This window comes from Drosophila pseudoobscura, chromosome 2 (assembly GCF_009870125.1).
Source record: "Drosophila pseudoobscura strain MV-25-SWS-2005 chromosome 2, UCI_Dpse_MV25, whole genome shotgun sequence".
In the NCBI taxonomy this organism is placed as follows: Eukaryota; Metazoa; Arthropoda; class Insecta; order Diptera; family Drosophilidae; genus Drosophila; species Drosophila pseudoobscura.
Genome location: NC_046679.1, coordinates 11,958,253 through 11,970,939, shown reverse-complemented (window position 1 = coordinate 11,970,939; position 12,687 = coordinate 11,958,253). Strand labels below are relative to the sequence as shown.

The 12,687-nt window shown below is 46.7% G+C and overlaps 5 protein-coding genes across 5 annotated transcripts; 4 read left to right on the top strand and 1 right to left on the bottom strand.

Annotated features, from left to right (window-relative positions):
• The first annotated feature begins 1 nt into the window (after window position 1).
• Gos28 (golgi SNAP receptor complex member Gos28) lies at window positions 2-1,183 on the top strand. The gene is made up of 4 exons (XM_001358488.5): window positions 2-145; window positions 211-398; window positions 466-851; window positions 912-1,183. Exons 1-4 carry the CDS (start codon window positions 124-126, stop codon window positions 1,012-1,014), a joined length of 699 nt encoding a protein of 232 aa, XP_001358525.2. The 5' UTR covers window positions 2-123; the 3' UTR covers window positions 1,015-1,183.
• A 476-nt stretch (window positions 1,184-1,659) lies between these two features.
• Window positions 1,660-2,174, top strand: LOC6897195 (mitochondrial import receptor subunit TOM22 homolog). Its single transcript, XM_002137338.3, has one exon. It carries the CDS (start codon window positions 1,761-1,763, stop codon window positions 2,016-2,018), a length of 258 nt encoding a protein of 85 aa, XP_002137374.2. The 5' UTR covers window positions 1,660-1,760; the 3' UTR covers window positions 2,019-2,174.
• Window positions 2,175-2,306: 132 nt separating this feature from the next.
• On the top strand, window positions 2,307-3,182 carry LOC4801429 (mitochondrial import inner membrane translocase subunit Tim22). The gene is made up of 3 exons (XM_001358487.4): window positions 2,307-2,668; window positions 2,734-2,927; window positions 2,980-3,182. The coding sequence occupies exons 1-3, from the start codon at window positions 2,431-2,433 to the stop codon at window positions 3,133-3,135; spliced, it is 588 nt and encodes a 195-aa protein (XP_001358524.1). The 5' UTR covers window positions 2,307-2,430; the 3' UTR covers window positions 3,136-3,182.
• Window positions 3,183-3,559: 377 nt separating this feature from the next.
• Window positions 3,560-8,482, top strand: LOC4801428 (leucine-rich repeat and immunoglobulin-like domain-containing nogo receptor-interacting protein 3). The gene is made up of 2 exons (XM_015181762.2): window positions 3,560-5,086; window positions 6,661-8,482. The coding sequence occupies exons 1-2, from the start codon at window positions 5,063-5,065 to the stop codon at window positions 8,203-8,205; spliced, it is 1,569 nt and encodes a 522-aa protein (XP_015037248.2). The 5' UTR covers window positions 3,560-5,062; the 3' UTR covers window positions 8,206-8,482.
• A 494-nt stretch (window positions 8,483-8,976) lies between these two features.
• On the bottom strand, window positions 8,977-11,417 carry dind (diamond). The gene is made up of 5 exons (XM_001358485.4): window positions 11,274-11,417; window positions 11,155-11,202; window positions 10,685-11,091; window positions 10,427-10,628; window positions 8,977-10,368 (listed from the first exon to the last, which is right to left on the bottom strand). Exons 1-5 carry the CDS (start codon window positions 11,286-11,288, stop codon window positions 9,241-9,243), a joined length of 1,800 nt encoding a protein of 599 aa, XP_001358522.2. The 5' UTR covers window positions 11,289-11,417; the 3' UTR covers window positions 8,977-9,240.
• Between the last annotated feature and the right edge of the window lie 1,270 nt (window positions 11,418-12,687).

The window sequence follows — 12,687 nt, the reverse complement described above, 5'->3', positions numbered from 1 at the left end:
TTCAAGCTAAAAACTGCTTTTTCCTGTTGAAAACTTGCCAGCACTGCTTCCAGCTGTAGCTAGTGTTATCGTAATCGAATCTGTGCCACACAAAGGCCCCCATATAATTTCTTCCTGACACAAATGGCTAGTTCCAGCTATGATGGTAAATTTTTTGGGCTCACCATCTGCAAACTGTCTCATCTGTCCCTCTCCTAACCCATTGAACAGTGCTGCGGAAGCAGGCGCGCTCACTGGAAAATGAAATCGACCTGAAGCTGGTAGCGTTCAGTAAAATTGGAGCTGGCAGCGGGGGCAGCAGCGGCATAAGCAACAGCAGCAGCGCTGACACATCACCTCTGCTTGGGGACCTTGTCTTCGACTCGCTGTCCGAGGAAATCGAGCAGATGCTGGAGAAGGTAGGGAGTCCTGGGTGCTTGAGTTACTTACCCCACTTACACGCATCCCTTCTCCGTCCAACCGCAGCTGTCGACCCTCAATGAGTCGATGTCCGACCTGCCAGCAACAGGTGCTGCCGCCATGCACACCCTACAGCGGCACAGAGAGATCCTGCACGGCTACAGGCAGGAGTTTAACAAAATATGCGCCAATCACACGGTGCGCATTGAGCGTGAGGAACTGCTCCGCGGTTCCGGCCTGACCACTTCTGGCAGCCCCTCTATATCGGGCCTTAGTCGTCGCGAGATGTACATGAAGGAGACCGGGCACTTGAGCAGCGCCAGTCACCTGGTGAACGATCAGATCAACATAGCCATCGAAACGCGGGACCATCTGCACGCCCAGCGTCAGGCCTTCAAGCGGCTGCAGACGCGATTCAATGACATATCGAATCGATTCCCACTGATTTCCAGGTAAGTTCCAGCTGGGCCACAGATTACAGAGCATATAAAAAGATTTCTCCTTCCTTTCAGTCTCATTCAGCGCATCAATATAAAGAAGCGGCGCGATTCGCTCATTCTGGGTGCGGTAGTGGCATTCTGCATAATTCTGCTCTTGCTCTATGCCTTCAATTAGCGACCCATCGTCTTGGACAATCCAAAGATAGAGCTTTTATCCAACTCAACTGCAGACATTTTGCAATTTCCGTTTATTTCCCCGATGGTATATGTGTATAATTAACTTGTGATAGCAATAAAATGTAGTATAAGGATGAATAATATAGAACGTGGCTAACAAACCTTAATTTCCAATATTAATATAATTTCTTACTCACCAAAGCAAGAAAATTCCCATCTGGGAAGAACGAAACAAGTGAAGTCAAATCTTATCCTATCAGATCTGATATATAAAATTCATAAAAATAAAGCCTATCTGTAGTCGTTGATCAGTAATTATAGTAGAAGTACAGAAGCCAGAAAGAGGATCAATAGGCAAAGATGGAAACTACGCATCAGAGTAATCCGTTATTCTTTCCATTCGTATTTGCTGAGAGCGTGGCTTCAGAGCTGAAGAGAGTCGTTTCAGCCGAGGGTGGGTGGAGCGGTGAGAAAGAAAAATAGAAGGAAGATCAAAAAGGAGATGAGAGATAGCAACAGTATTGCAGGATCTAAATAAAGCTGGAGCTGAAAAAGAGGTAAGTAAAAGAGTATGCTTCTCTTTTCGCTTTAAATATGTACGGATTTTCAACTCGCTTTGTTTCGCAAAGTATCCTTCAAGTTTTAAATCATATTAAAGCATTCAGTACAACATTACATTCAATAATACTTCAAAATACTGAGAATTTTTGCCCGACATAAAAACAAATTATAAATTTTTTGAAAATGTCCCAGCCATCGGAAGATGCATCCCATGAATATAGAAACTACGATGATGAGCCCGACGAGTCGGTTGGTGAGCGCCTCTGGGGATTGACCGAAATGCTTCCGGAGTCGCATCGCAACGCCATTTCAACAGTCGCCAAAGGAACCGTTGTTTGTGTCCAGAAAGTCTGCTCCGGGTCTTGGATGATATTGTCAGCCACCCTCATTCTGCTCGGGCCCATTATCTTCGAAATCGAACGCAACCACAAACCCAACTAAGCTTCATTTAATTAAATTAGATTAAATAAACATGAATGTACCTAATGAAATCGCAATTGACAATGCATATATTGATGTTAAACATAGCTTTTGGAACATATAGATTTTTGTAATTTGTAAACGGAAAACGAGTAAAAAGTAAAAATGGCTACCAAATTGCAATTAATAAATAAAAAATTGCAATAGAAAATTACTAGGTTGTTCGAAGGAACTGTACATTTTCGTATCTCTGTCTTCAGTCTAAACTATTGGTTCGCCTTATCGATAGATCGATTGTTTAAAGTGGGTGACAGCCCTACAAAACATCTGTTGGGCGATGTGATAACAATTTCATTTTTTTACTCTATACCCTTTGATTTGTATTAAACTGAATTTTCTGAATAGAAATACGAAAACTTATTGATAAACAGAGATGTCCATGCTGCCAAATCCCGCGGATCAGGCCGCAGAGGCGGCCAAGGCCCGCATGTACGGCTCCGAGGACCTCGACAGGTTGGCCATGCAGTTTGTGGGGAATATGCAGCGATACCGCGAGAACATTGTGATACCGAGAACCATGGGACCGGTGAAGATCAAGACGAACGAAGAGAAGCTATTAGAGTCGGCTGTGGAGAGCTGTGGCTTCAAATGTGCAATGGCATGCGTTATGGGTGAGGCTCTCACATGTTTGGTTGGATTGTTTTGGTTATTTATGTACGATTCATCCACTCTCTAGGATACGGTCTTGGAGCTGCCCTTGGCCTGTTCAGTGCCTCCGTGAATCCCAACATGGCCGATCCGTTTGCGAACACGAAGAAGCAAACAGCCCGCGAGGTGTTCCGGGAGATGCGCGCCACCACGCATTCCTACGCCAAGAATTTCGCCCTAATTGGCGCTGTGTTCTCCGTTGTCGAGTGCGCAATTGAGAGTGTAAGTCAGCAGAGATCAATGTTGTAACCCACCTTAATCTGTTTACCTGCAGAAACGTGGCGTCACCGACTGGCGCAACGGCACCTACGCTGGCGGCATCACCGGCGGACTGATTGGCCTACGCGCCGGCATAAAGGCTGGCGTCATAGGCGGCCTCGGCTTTGCGGCGTTCTCCACGGCAATCGACTTCTATATGCATTCTAGATAGGCGCAGCTTTGGATCCCTTTTATCGTATAAATGTTTGTTTCTAATTACCAAAATCGGGCTTTCGTCTTTCTTCAAAGTTGCCGCCCAGGAAATGGGCTCCCCTAACGAGCTCGGCACGATCAGCTCCAGCAGTGGTTTGTTTCCGCTGCTTCCTGCCTGGCTGCCGCTGCACAGTGCACAGAGTTTGAGCCGTGACATTTACAGCGCAGCTGCCAGCCATTAATATTAATCCAATGAAATGTAGACTCGGCCGCGGCATGGCCAGTGCGCTACAGTCTCGGTTTCGAATTCGGCCAACGACCGACCGGTTTAGCAGTGCCTTCGAGGCGGGGGTGGGGGAACCGAGTCCAGCTTGTGGGAACGGGAATCATGATCCAGCTTGGGGCGGCCGCAGAATGCCTTTGCCACAGCCACAGCCACTGCCACAGCACATTTCCAGTTTCGTTCAGTTCGATTTGAGCAACAGGCAGGTAGAGATCGCCGTCGTTCTGCCGAGAGTTTCCGCTTTCAGTTTCTGCCGCAACGCGTTGATTTAAGACGAGTGTGCGATGCGAGGCTGAGACTTCGGATGAGGATGAGCATCAGTACGGCAGCTGCAAAAGTGCAACAGTAATACCGTACCACCAGCCACAACAATAGCAGCAGCAGCCGCAGCAAAAAGCAAACAGCAAACGGGTTTCATTTGCAGACTGAAAGGCAAACGTCGCGTGTGTGCTTGTATGTTTTTGTGCGGTTGGGTCGCGTGCAGTTCACAAAAAATATGCAAAACCCTCAATTACTATATTAAGCATAGACCTAAAGACTATTAAGTAGATGGAGCTCTGGCCTGGAAGTACTACAGTTCTTCTCTCAGCGGCTAGATGAAAGCAAAATCAATTGTTGGCAAAGGCGGGTCGCCCCGCAACGGAGCGACGGAGATCAAATCTTGTACACACTGTGCGCGATCGTGACTCACAAGTGTCTGTGTAGTGTATCCAACAGCCGAGTCCGTCTGGCTGCCTGGCTGGCTGTCCGTCTGGCCGCAATGTTTATGCAACCAATTTCCAGAGCCGCAAGATCTCTTGTTTGCTTTCCCTTAGTTCTGCGTCGGATTCAATTTGCGTGTGTTCGGCGAACAACTCAATTCATGGATTGTTTTGTGTACAGTGTAGCCAACAACAAGTTCAATGAAACCAAGTGACACTTGCATCTAATTGGACTTGGTCTCTGTCCGTCCTCCTGTATTCGTATGTCTGTACATGCGTATGTACGAGTGAATCAAGAGTCGAAGACTCCAGGCGGCTGAGTCAACGGAGCCCAGCGTCGAATTCGAGTCCAACGCCATTTGCTGGTTGCGCCATAGCCCCCGATCCGCTATCTTATCTCCTCGTAATCTCCGCGAAGAGAGTTTTGAGTGCTGCAGTTTATACCCCGCCCCGAACCACTCTGTAACCAGCAGCTGGCCAAGAAACCAAGGCATCAACAGCGACATTGACGACCTTGCTCGAAAGCAAGAAAGTGTGCGAAGGGAGGGAAAGAACCAGGTAGAATCAAAACAGACGAAGCCCAGTCGATGACTCAATTAGAATTCACTTTTACTTTGATGATTTAGCAGATAGCATAGCCCATACCCCACTCTCTCCTCGCTCTCCGTTCTGAGAGCGCTGCAGAGAGACAGAGAGAGCACTCAAGCGAGAGAGCAGCGATATCTAATCAAAACAAATAATGCCAACGTCCCATGTCGGAGCTTGATTCATTAATTTAGTTCCATTTCCCGAAGAAAGCGGTCTGTCGCGCTCGAAACATTAGTCGTAATGAGAATATAGAAAAGCGAAATTAATACGAAAAGTGCCTTTTTAAGAACAGATCCATCCTAAAACAGATTCCGCTCTGATCCGAGATTCGAATACGATATAAAAACTGCAGGAAAACCGAAACAAATACAACGATGAAGCACAAATTTCTGCTGCTGGTGAGTAAAGTATATAATTATATATTTCCAGGTCTTACAAACACTATCGCTATCTTATCTGGAATACTTTTGGCCCGCTGTGTTTCGGTTCAGATAGGAGGAAGAGCACTACATACATACATATGTACATATGTGTGCAGGCCCGATGTGTGTCACTGTGTGGTGGTGGGGAGACCTTTTTATGGAGCCAAATAGTGACCTCTTTTTCTTTTGCGGGACCTAATGTAGGGGGAAGCATCTGCTCCGTATCAGTCATCAATATAAACATATTCTGCCCATCTGCCTCTCGATCTTCTAGATGGCCTCTTTGTAAAAGTGGCCACATTTGGTGTTAGATAAGTAATATAATAGAAAACCATATGAATGCGATTGTAAGAACCAATTCAATGCAATGCCGTCATAGAAGGATCTAGATATGGCTGATTAAAGTAGAATTCCTCAACGTCGTAAACAAATAATCTACAAAAATATTAGGAAAAAATGTTCAATTAAGAGAACAGAAAGTATAAATATTTTCCTTTAGAAGAATGGAATTTATAAACTTGGTAAACACTTGGTTTCAGAAAATAAACAACATTTTTGCGGAACAGCAATCCAAAACAGCAACAGCAAACAGTCAATCCGTTTGCCTTAATCATATTTTTATCCATTTTGTATAAACATCAAAAGTGTTTAGTTTCAATTTTGATAAGCCAAAAATGTGCAAACTTTTCTACTGATAACATTTCAAATCCATTTTGCACTCACACAATTTTGTAGACTTTGTTCCTACTTATAATTTCCCATAATAACATGTCACTACTCAATTAAAAAATATGGTAAATACTCATAAGATAAGCAAAAAAAGAAAATCATGGAGTGTTTATACAAGTGTTTTTGCTTAAATATCAATGTATGTACAACACTAATTGTAACCTTAGTGGTATTGAAAACATGGCATGGAAATGCACTTCGTATCGTGACATTTGAGCACCAATTCAAAAACGGAATCTGAAATAGTGTAAACCCATTCATGGTCAGCACAGCGGGCGATCTTCTCCAGTGATGAGAGCACGTACACTCTAGCCTGACTTCCTCAAAGGTTGATCATAGCTCTTTTCCTGCTAGCTAACAGCACTCTTTTATATATACACGTCGGTATCAAAATGAAACACCAGAGCTATGATTTTATATTGCATTTTATTAGGCCTTAAACGACGCAATGAAAATGAGTTGAACAAAGAATGAGGATAGCTGTTAGCCCTTTAGAATAATCAGTCACGATATCAAATATATCTACATATAAGTGCCATAGACGACGTCGAAGCTTTTTGGGGTTTTCGGAATATATATTCGATATTCAAAGGAACCGATTGAATGACCGAAACTAGGATACCCTCTCCGAGCATATTCAAACAACAGTTATTCTTGGCGCTGCCACACCAATTTAATGAGGAGATTCAGTGTTGGGCAACGCAAGAACTTAACGGCCACTGAGAAATAGGAAATATTAATTCTTGAAAACAATCTTGAACTAACGATAGTTATAAACAAATATGAAATTTCTAAACATTAACTAATTCCGATGCTTGCAGCTTCTCACTGTGACAGCGATGCTCCTAGCATTCGCGCAAGGCCAGCACGAGGACATTCCCTACCAGGCGGTGACGAACATCTGCCATACATGCGTGTGCCTGAGCACCCAGGACAGCAATCATCGCATCCACCAGACCCTCAACTGCGACATGAAGAACTTTGAGCACATTCTGCCCCGATGGCCCACCGAGTTTGGCACCCAGTCGACGGGCACGGAGATTGTGGCCACGTACTCGGGCAACCGCATCCGACTGCTGCAGCAGCTGCCGGCCACGAATGCGACCTTGACACTGTCCTGTCGCCACTGCGGCTTGCAGCAGCTGCAGGCGCCGCTCTTCATGGATGTGCCCAACGTGGAGGCGCTCTATCTGAGCTGGAACGAGATCGCCGAGGACGCGCTGACGCCAGAGCTATTTCGCGGTCCCTTCAAGACCACCAAGTACGAGCCGATTGGGCTCAAAGACCTGGATCTAAGCCACAACCGCATCGCTCTGCTGTATCGCAAACTATTCGAGCACACCCCGCAGCTGATCAAGCTAAACTTGGCCTACAATCTACTAAGCGAGCTGGACGATGCCACTGCCTCAGCCCTGGCCTCGGTGACGACGCTGCAGCGCCTCGATCTGTCTCACAACGGACTGGCGAGTCTGCCCAGCGAGCTCTTCACCAAGCTAAGCAGCCTCCGCATTCTGGATTTGTCTGGCAACGAGTTCACCGTGGTTCCGCCCAGCATCCAGCAGCTGGGCAAGTCGCTGGTGCAACTGAATCTGGCGGGAAATCAGTTCACCGACTTAAATGCGCAGAGTTTCCAGAAGTTGGAGGCACTGCGTCGGCTCAACATCAGCGATCTGCCTGCCTTGAGCACCATTCACCGGGGCGCTTTGGCTCTGCCGGCACTGGAGCAGCTAGAGTGCTCCAGAAATCCGAAGCTGGAGCTCCTGGAGCTTAACGATTTGCTGGTCAGCCGCGGGCTGTCGCAGCTGGATATCTCCCACAACGCACTGAGCACGCTCACACTTAACGTGAGCAGCAGTAACAGTAGCGCGGTAGCTTGGCCCCGACTCCGCAGTGTGTCCATTGCGGGCAATCCCTGGTACTGCAGCTGCGACCTGCTCCAGGCCCTCGAGTTGGTCGAAGTGCAGCGCGAGCAGTCTGGCGGCGCAGCGGAGGCCCGTTGCGATACGCCCTATGTGCTGGCTGGAACTCCGCTCTCTAACCTGACGTCACAGAAGATCTGTAGTATGGTTATCCCGAAGAAGTATCGCGCCGTGGACGAGGAGCCACCGCGTTTCCTGCGACGCCGCTACATCGTTCTTACGGCCATCATTGCAAGCGTGGTGGTGGTCCTCGGTCTGCTTATCGGATTCGTCGTGGTCTGCGTGCGACGCCGTCTCAAGGGCAATGACTACGGCGTACAGCCGATCCGCTACACCAGCGTGAGGGGCAGCAACCTGTCCGCCTTCTCGCAGCTGCAGCCCGCTTCGGTGGCCAGCAAGTTCAACAATGCCGCCAGTGCCGGCACCACAGGTGCAGCCAATGCCTGAGCCCAGTCCCGGATAGGATCAGGATCAGGTTGATCGCACCCGCGTTAGCTGCACGAATTTCGAGCCAAAGATGTCCACGAAAGTGTTTCTGCCACTTAAGCCCCTACCTAAACCGAAAAGACTTTGTGTGCTATCGTGCTATCCTGTACATATGTATGTAGTCCCCCAGTGGAGCTGTTCCCAACTCCCACCACCACCCCTATAGTTTCTAGTGCTGCCATTGATGTATGTATTGTACTTAAGTTTCGAAAACTAGCGTTAAATAAACCATTTTCAAGTAAAATCAAGTTCTTTACTACAGCTAGGGGACGAGGTGCAGCCACGGGTTTTTCATAAATGAAGAACTGTTCGAAGTGCAGCAAATATACATAACATCCCATCATCATATCCGATTTATTTAAAAAGTATGAATTAAGAGGTGAATCTAAAAGATATCTACCGTTAAACCAGGTGTTTAAAGAGTTTAGGGTATACTCGTATATGAATATTATATCCGACTCCATAGAAAATATCCACCAGCTTGAGAATTTATACCAGAAGGAATCCTTATTACAGCCTGAATGCAGAATACCTCCTCCAGTGTGAGCCCTCTGGCGGAGTGAGCGAGATATAATGGCCGGGTGGTAATTCGTCGCCGGATTGCGGGAGTACATATATGGTATAAGTTACATAAATAATAATATTTACAGAGTACCAGGTATTAGTAGTGACTCAAGTTCGTTCTGGAGATGCATCCTGAATGAACAATCGAAACAAGGTCAGCGGAGCACGGATTTTTATCTACTTACAAAAGTTTATTATTTGCGCGTCTTCTTTTTACAGCAATTACTTAAGTATTGGGCTAAATACGCAAACACAGGAACAAACTGAACGGCAGGATGGAGGGGTAGAGTCGCTCGGCGCGCGGCTTATCTCACAATATGGTTAGATAAAAGATAAAAGCTTATACAGATAGTGCCGAATGTGTGGGAGATAGTGCGGAAGTGGGAGCAATGTAAAAGGTAGCCAGTAATGGGGTCTATACAATCGCATTGTCTAGCACTCGCTCTCCAGAAGTTCTTCCTCGACCGCTGCTGGCGGACGGGGCAACTGGGTGGCATTCAGCTTAAACAGGTTGATGGCCTGCTTCTGGGCCAGGAACTGACGCATCTCGGCAAAGTTGTCTCGCTCCTTGTGCTGCTTGCTTCGCTGCTTGAGGTCCCGTTCGTCGGCAGAGTCCGACTCGGAGTCGGTGCCGGAGCTGCGTTCTGTCTGAGATACATCGGTCAGACGATTGTCTGCCTGCTGCTGTTGTTGTTCCACCTGCTCGGTTTGGCCGAAGAGCTCGTCCACGTTGATACCCTTGGAGGCGAGAACCTCGCGCTCCTTCTCCAACATTACTTGGCGTATGGGATCGATGCGATCCTTGAGCTGCTTCAACACTGGCTTGAACTTTCCCTTCGTGATGCGCTTTTCGAAGTTGAGCAGTTCCTTCTCGGGCGTGGGGTAGGGCGCCTGCTGTTCTGCCTCGTACTGCTCAGCCTCGTTCTCGTCGTACATGTAGGCGTAGAAGTCATCCTTCTGCTGCGTCTCGCCCACGTTCTGTGAGAACTCAACGCGCAAAATACTGTCGGGAAACTCATCGTCCGCCTTGGTAGAGCTGTTTGCCTTGGGCAGGTCTTCCTCAAGATCCAGCTTGCTGTGCAAAAACTTGTTGTAGATCAGCATCAGGCGTTGGAAATCATCACAGCATACGGCCAGCGCATTCTCGATCCCGCGCATGTTGCTGGCCACGGCCACAAGTTCTTTGGCATTATTCTTGTGAGCCGCCTCCGTGGCCGTCAGCTGCTGCAGAGTAATATCCAGGGCCTGGCACTCGCCGGCCACGGCCACCATGCAGGCACTGAGCTTCAGCGAGGAGTGCTGCAGTACAGCAATCGGGCCGCTTTGCTGCTGCTGTGCCTTGGCCGCATGCAACTCTGCCAGCTCCATTTGTTTCCTGTTCTGCATGGCAACGGCCAGGTTGCCGAAGTGCTGCTCCTCCTCATGGACTAATTGCCGCACAAGACAATCGATTTTCACCAATTCCTCGCTTAGCTGGGAGATCGACGGCCGCGTCGTGATGGTCAGCGCCAGGCGGAGCAGATATTGCGACTGCACATAGGCAAAGATGTTGTGGAAATCCTGCATAGAATGTGGGATTACCAAGACTGAAAACACTGTGGGAAATAAACCACTGTACCTTTATGTGCTTCGGACTGTAGTCCGTCACATTGTTTTTAAAGTACTCGCACTCTCGCAGCTCCTCCATGGGCGCATAGTATGAGCCGTATTTGGTGGGTAGGGGGTAGTCCGTCTCCAGCTTGCGCGTGGCGTCGTAGAGTATCTCGGTTACCTCTTTGGCCGCCGTTATGCAATCCCAGGCTCGCTCGATCTGTCGCGATCTGTGCATGAAAATAAATAAGCAAGCCATTCAATCATTTTTTGTCAATGGCCTTACTCAATTAGTTCCGCCTGCTTCATGATGATAATCTCCTGAAAGTACGTCATGTTGCGCCTGATGCAATTCCCAAACTCATCAATGGTCCGCACGAGCTGCTCCAGCTTGCGCTCCACAATCTTGTTGCGGCACACAAAGACGCTCTTCACGGCAAAGAGGGCTGTAAAGGTGCCGGTCACCAGGATCGTGGGAAGCATGGTGAACCGCAGCCTACGCGGTGTGACAAAGTGCTCCAGAAGTGTGCCGCCCAGCAGCAAGCAGGCATTTCGTGTGGTCAGCAGTCGCCGGCCGGGACGGGAGGCCGCAGAGGACTGCAGGTCCTGCATGCATTGCTCGAGCGCCTCGACGTGGTCAACGAGCAGGCGCTTCGAGTAGAGTATCTTTTGCAGCAGGCCATCCTGTATTACCTGTGTGTTACGCAGTGCGTTAGACAATTTATAAATAGCATGTGTTTTCTGCACGGCACTCACCTGTTTCTGCTTTAGTTCATCCACTAGCTGGCGACGCTCAAAACGTTGCTGAAAGCGAATTAAAACAACGTTTATCAGTAATCAATAGCACTACAGTTGTCCTATACACATCTACGTACCTTGAGCTCTTGCATTTTAGCCGTTTTATGGTTTAGAAAGTGCACTTTTAAAGTGCATTTTACGAGAAAATCAGTTCGATAAAATATACGGTCTGACCGATAAAAAAACACACTTAGCCCTCTTAGCCCCCTTCATTTAAACAGGTGAACAACTTGTGTGAAACGGCGGCAAATAGCACTACTTGTAAATTCTTCTTGTAGAATTATAATATTCTTCTTTACTTAAAATAAACCCAACGATATCTTTCACTTGAGATTCATTAGTTTCGTGAAGTGCGTTTTAATACCCACTGGTCGACAACGGGTTAATCGTCTTCTGTCAATACTCGGAAATAATATTCCTCGATTTTGATATTCGATTTGATATTACTAGCTAGCTAAAACCTTCAGCCCTGACCAAATAATTGTATCCAATAAAACAATCAATTTTCTGCAAGATTGGCTAGTTTTAGGTACTCCCCTTTTATTGCATTGTGTCTCAAATAAGGTTTAAGCTAAAAAGGCCAACAAAAAATTAAAGCATAACGTAAGTATGTACGTAATAAACGTAAGAGTGTATGAGAATGTACATTTATATATATACCCTATTAAATTTTTGTTAATCGAAATTCTGTTTTCCAAGATTCGTTGAAATGTAATTAATAATAGTCTTTCTCAGATTGAAATGTTTCAGACTTATTTATGCATTTGATTTGTTTTCTGTATATGTACATATATACAGATTCCTCCATTCATGGTCTCTGTAAGAATTACATGGAAAATCAAAATTTCATTAAGATAGCTTTACAACAGAGACTGACTAGTTCCTGCATTCACTGGGGCCTGGTAGATATGGTCATTCTCTATGATGGTGGGGCGGAAGGGGGTGACACCGAATTTTAGCAGTGAGATTTAACAGGATTATGGATATCAAATTTGGTTGCTATAGCTCGAATAGTCTCTGAGATCCTTTAAATATAATAGAAGTCTACACACAAAACGTCGTTGCTCTAGCTGTTATAGTCTCTGAGTACTAGGCGCTAATAGGGACGGACAGACAAACATACATTGCTCAATCGACTCGGCTTTGGGGTCGGAAATGCTTCCTGCTGGACGTTAATACACCCCTATACTCATTTTGAGTATCGGTTATAAAAAACAGCAGAAGCAATCATTATAAAGGCGAGCTTTAGAAGCTGGGGAGCTCGGTTTGACGGGAAGACCCATGTTTATCGATCAGGTAGAAAAGTAAGTTGAAGCACATGCAATACACCAAGACTACATTTAAGTGCTTATGCCTATAGCATTGCAAGGTCGTGCACTCGAGTGGCTCATGTTGGTGTGAGCGTCAGGGTCACCAGTCGCAAGATTGTCATTGTTTTGCGATGCTAATCAGATCCGACATAAGATTAACAGTCGTACTTGATAACAAAAG

What these genes read in the sequence shown, in the direction of transcription:
- Gos28 (XM_001358488.5), top strand. Translation starts at nt 124, where the DNA reads ATGGCTAGTTCCAGCTATGATG. An exon ending in GGCTAGTTCCAGCTATGATG is followed by an intron (nt 146 to 210) that starts GTAAATTTTTTG and finishes CCCATTGAACAG; the next exon opens with TGCTGCGGAAGCAGGCGCGC. An exon ending in CGATTCCCACTGATTTCCAG is followed by an intron (nt 852 to 911) that starts GTAAGTTCCAGC and finishes CCTTCCTTTCAG; the next exon opens with TCTCATTCAGCGCATCAATA.
- LOC6897195 (XM_002137338.3), top strand. Translation starts at nt 1,761, where the DNA reads ATGTCCCAGCCATCGGAAGATGCATCCCATGAATATAGAAACTACGAT.
- LOC4801429 (XM_001358487.4), top strand. Translation starts at nt 2,431, where the DNA reads ATGTCCATGCTGCCAAATCCCGCGGATCAGGCCGCAGAGGCGGCCAAG. An exon ending in TGCAATGGCATGCGTTATGG is followed by an intron (nt 2,669 to 2,733) that starts GTGAGGCTCTCA and finishes TCCACTCTCTAG; the next exon opens with GATACGGTCTTGGAGCTGCC. An exon ending in TCGAGTGCGCAATTGAGAGT is followed by an intron (nt 2,928 to 2,979) that starts GTAAGTCAGCAG and finishes GTTTACCTGCAG; the next exon opens with AAACGTGGCGTCACCGACTG.
- LOC4801428 (XM_015181762.2), top strand. Translation starts at nt 5,063, where the DNA reads ATGAAGCACAAATTTCTGCTGCTG. An exon ending in AGCACAAATTTCTGCTGCTG is followed by an intron (nt 5,087 to 6,660) that starts GTGAGTAAAGTA and finishes CGATGCTTGCAG; the next exon opens with CTTCTCACTGTGACAGCGAT.
- dind (XM_001358485.4), bottom strand. An exon ending in ATGAACTAAAGCAGAAACAG is followed by an intron (nt 11,092 to 11,154) that starts GTGAGTGCCGTG and finishes CGTAACACACAG; the next exon opens with GTAATACAGGATGGCCTGCT. An exon ending in ACAGTCCGAAGCACATAAAG is followed by an intron (nt 10,369 to 10,426) that starts GTACAGTGGTTT and finishes CATTCTATGCAG; the next exon opens with GATTTCCACAACATCTTTGC.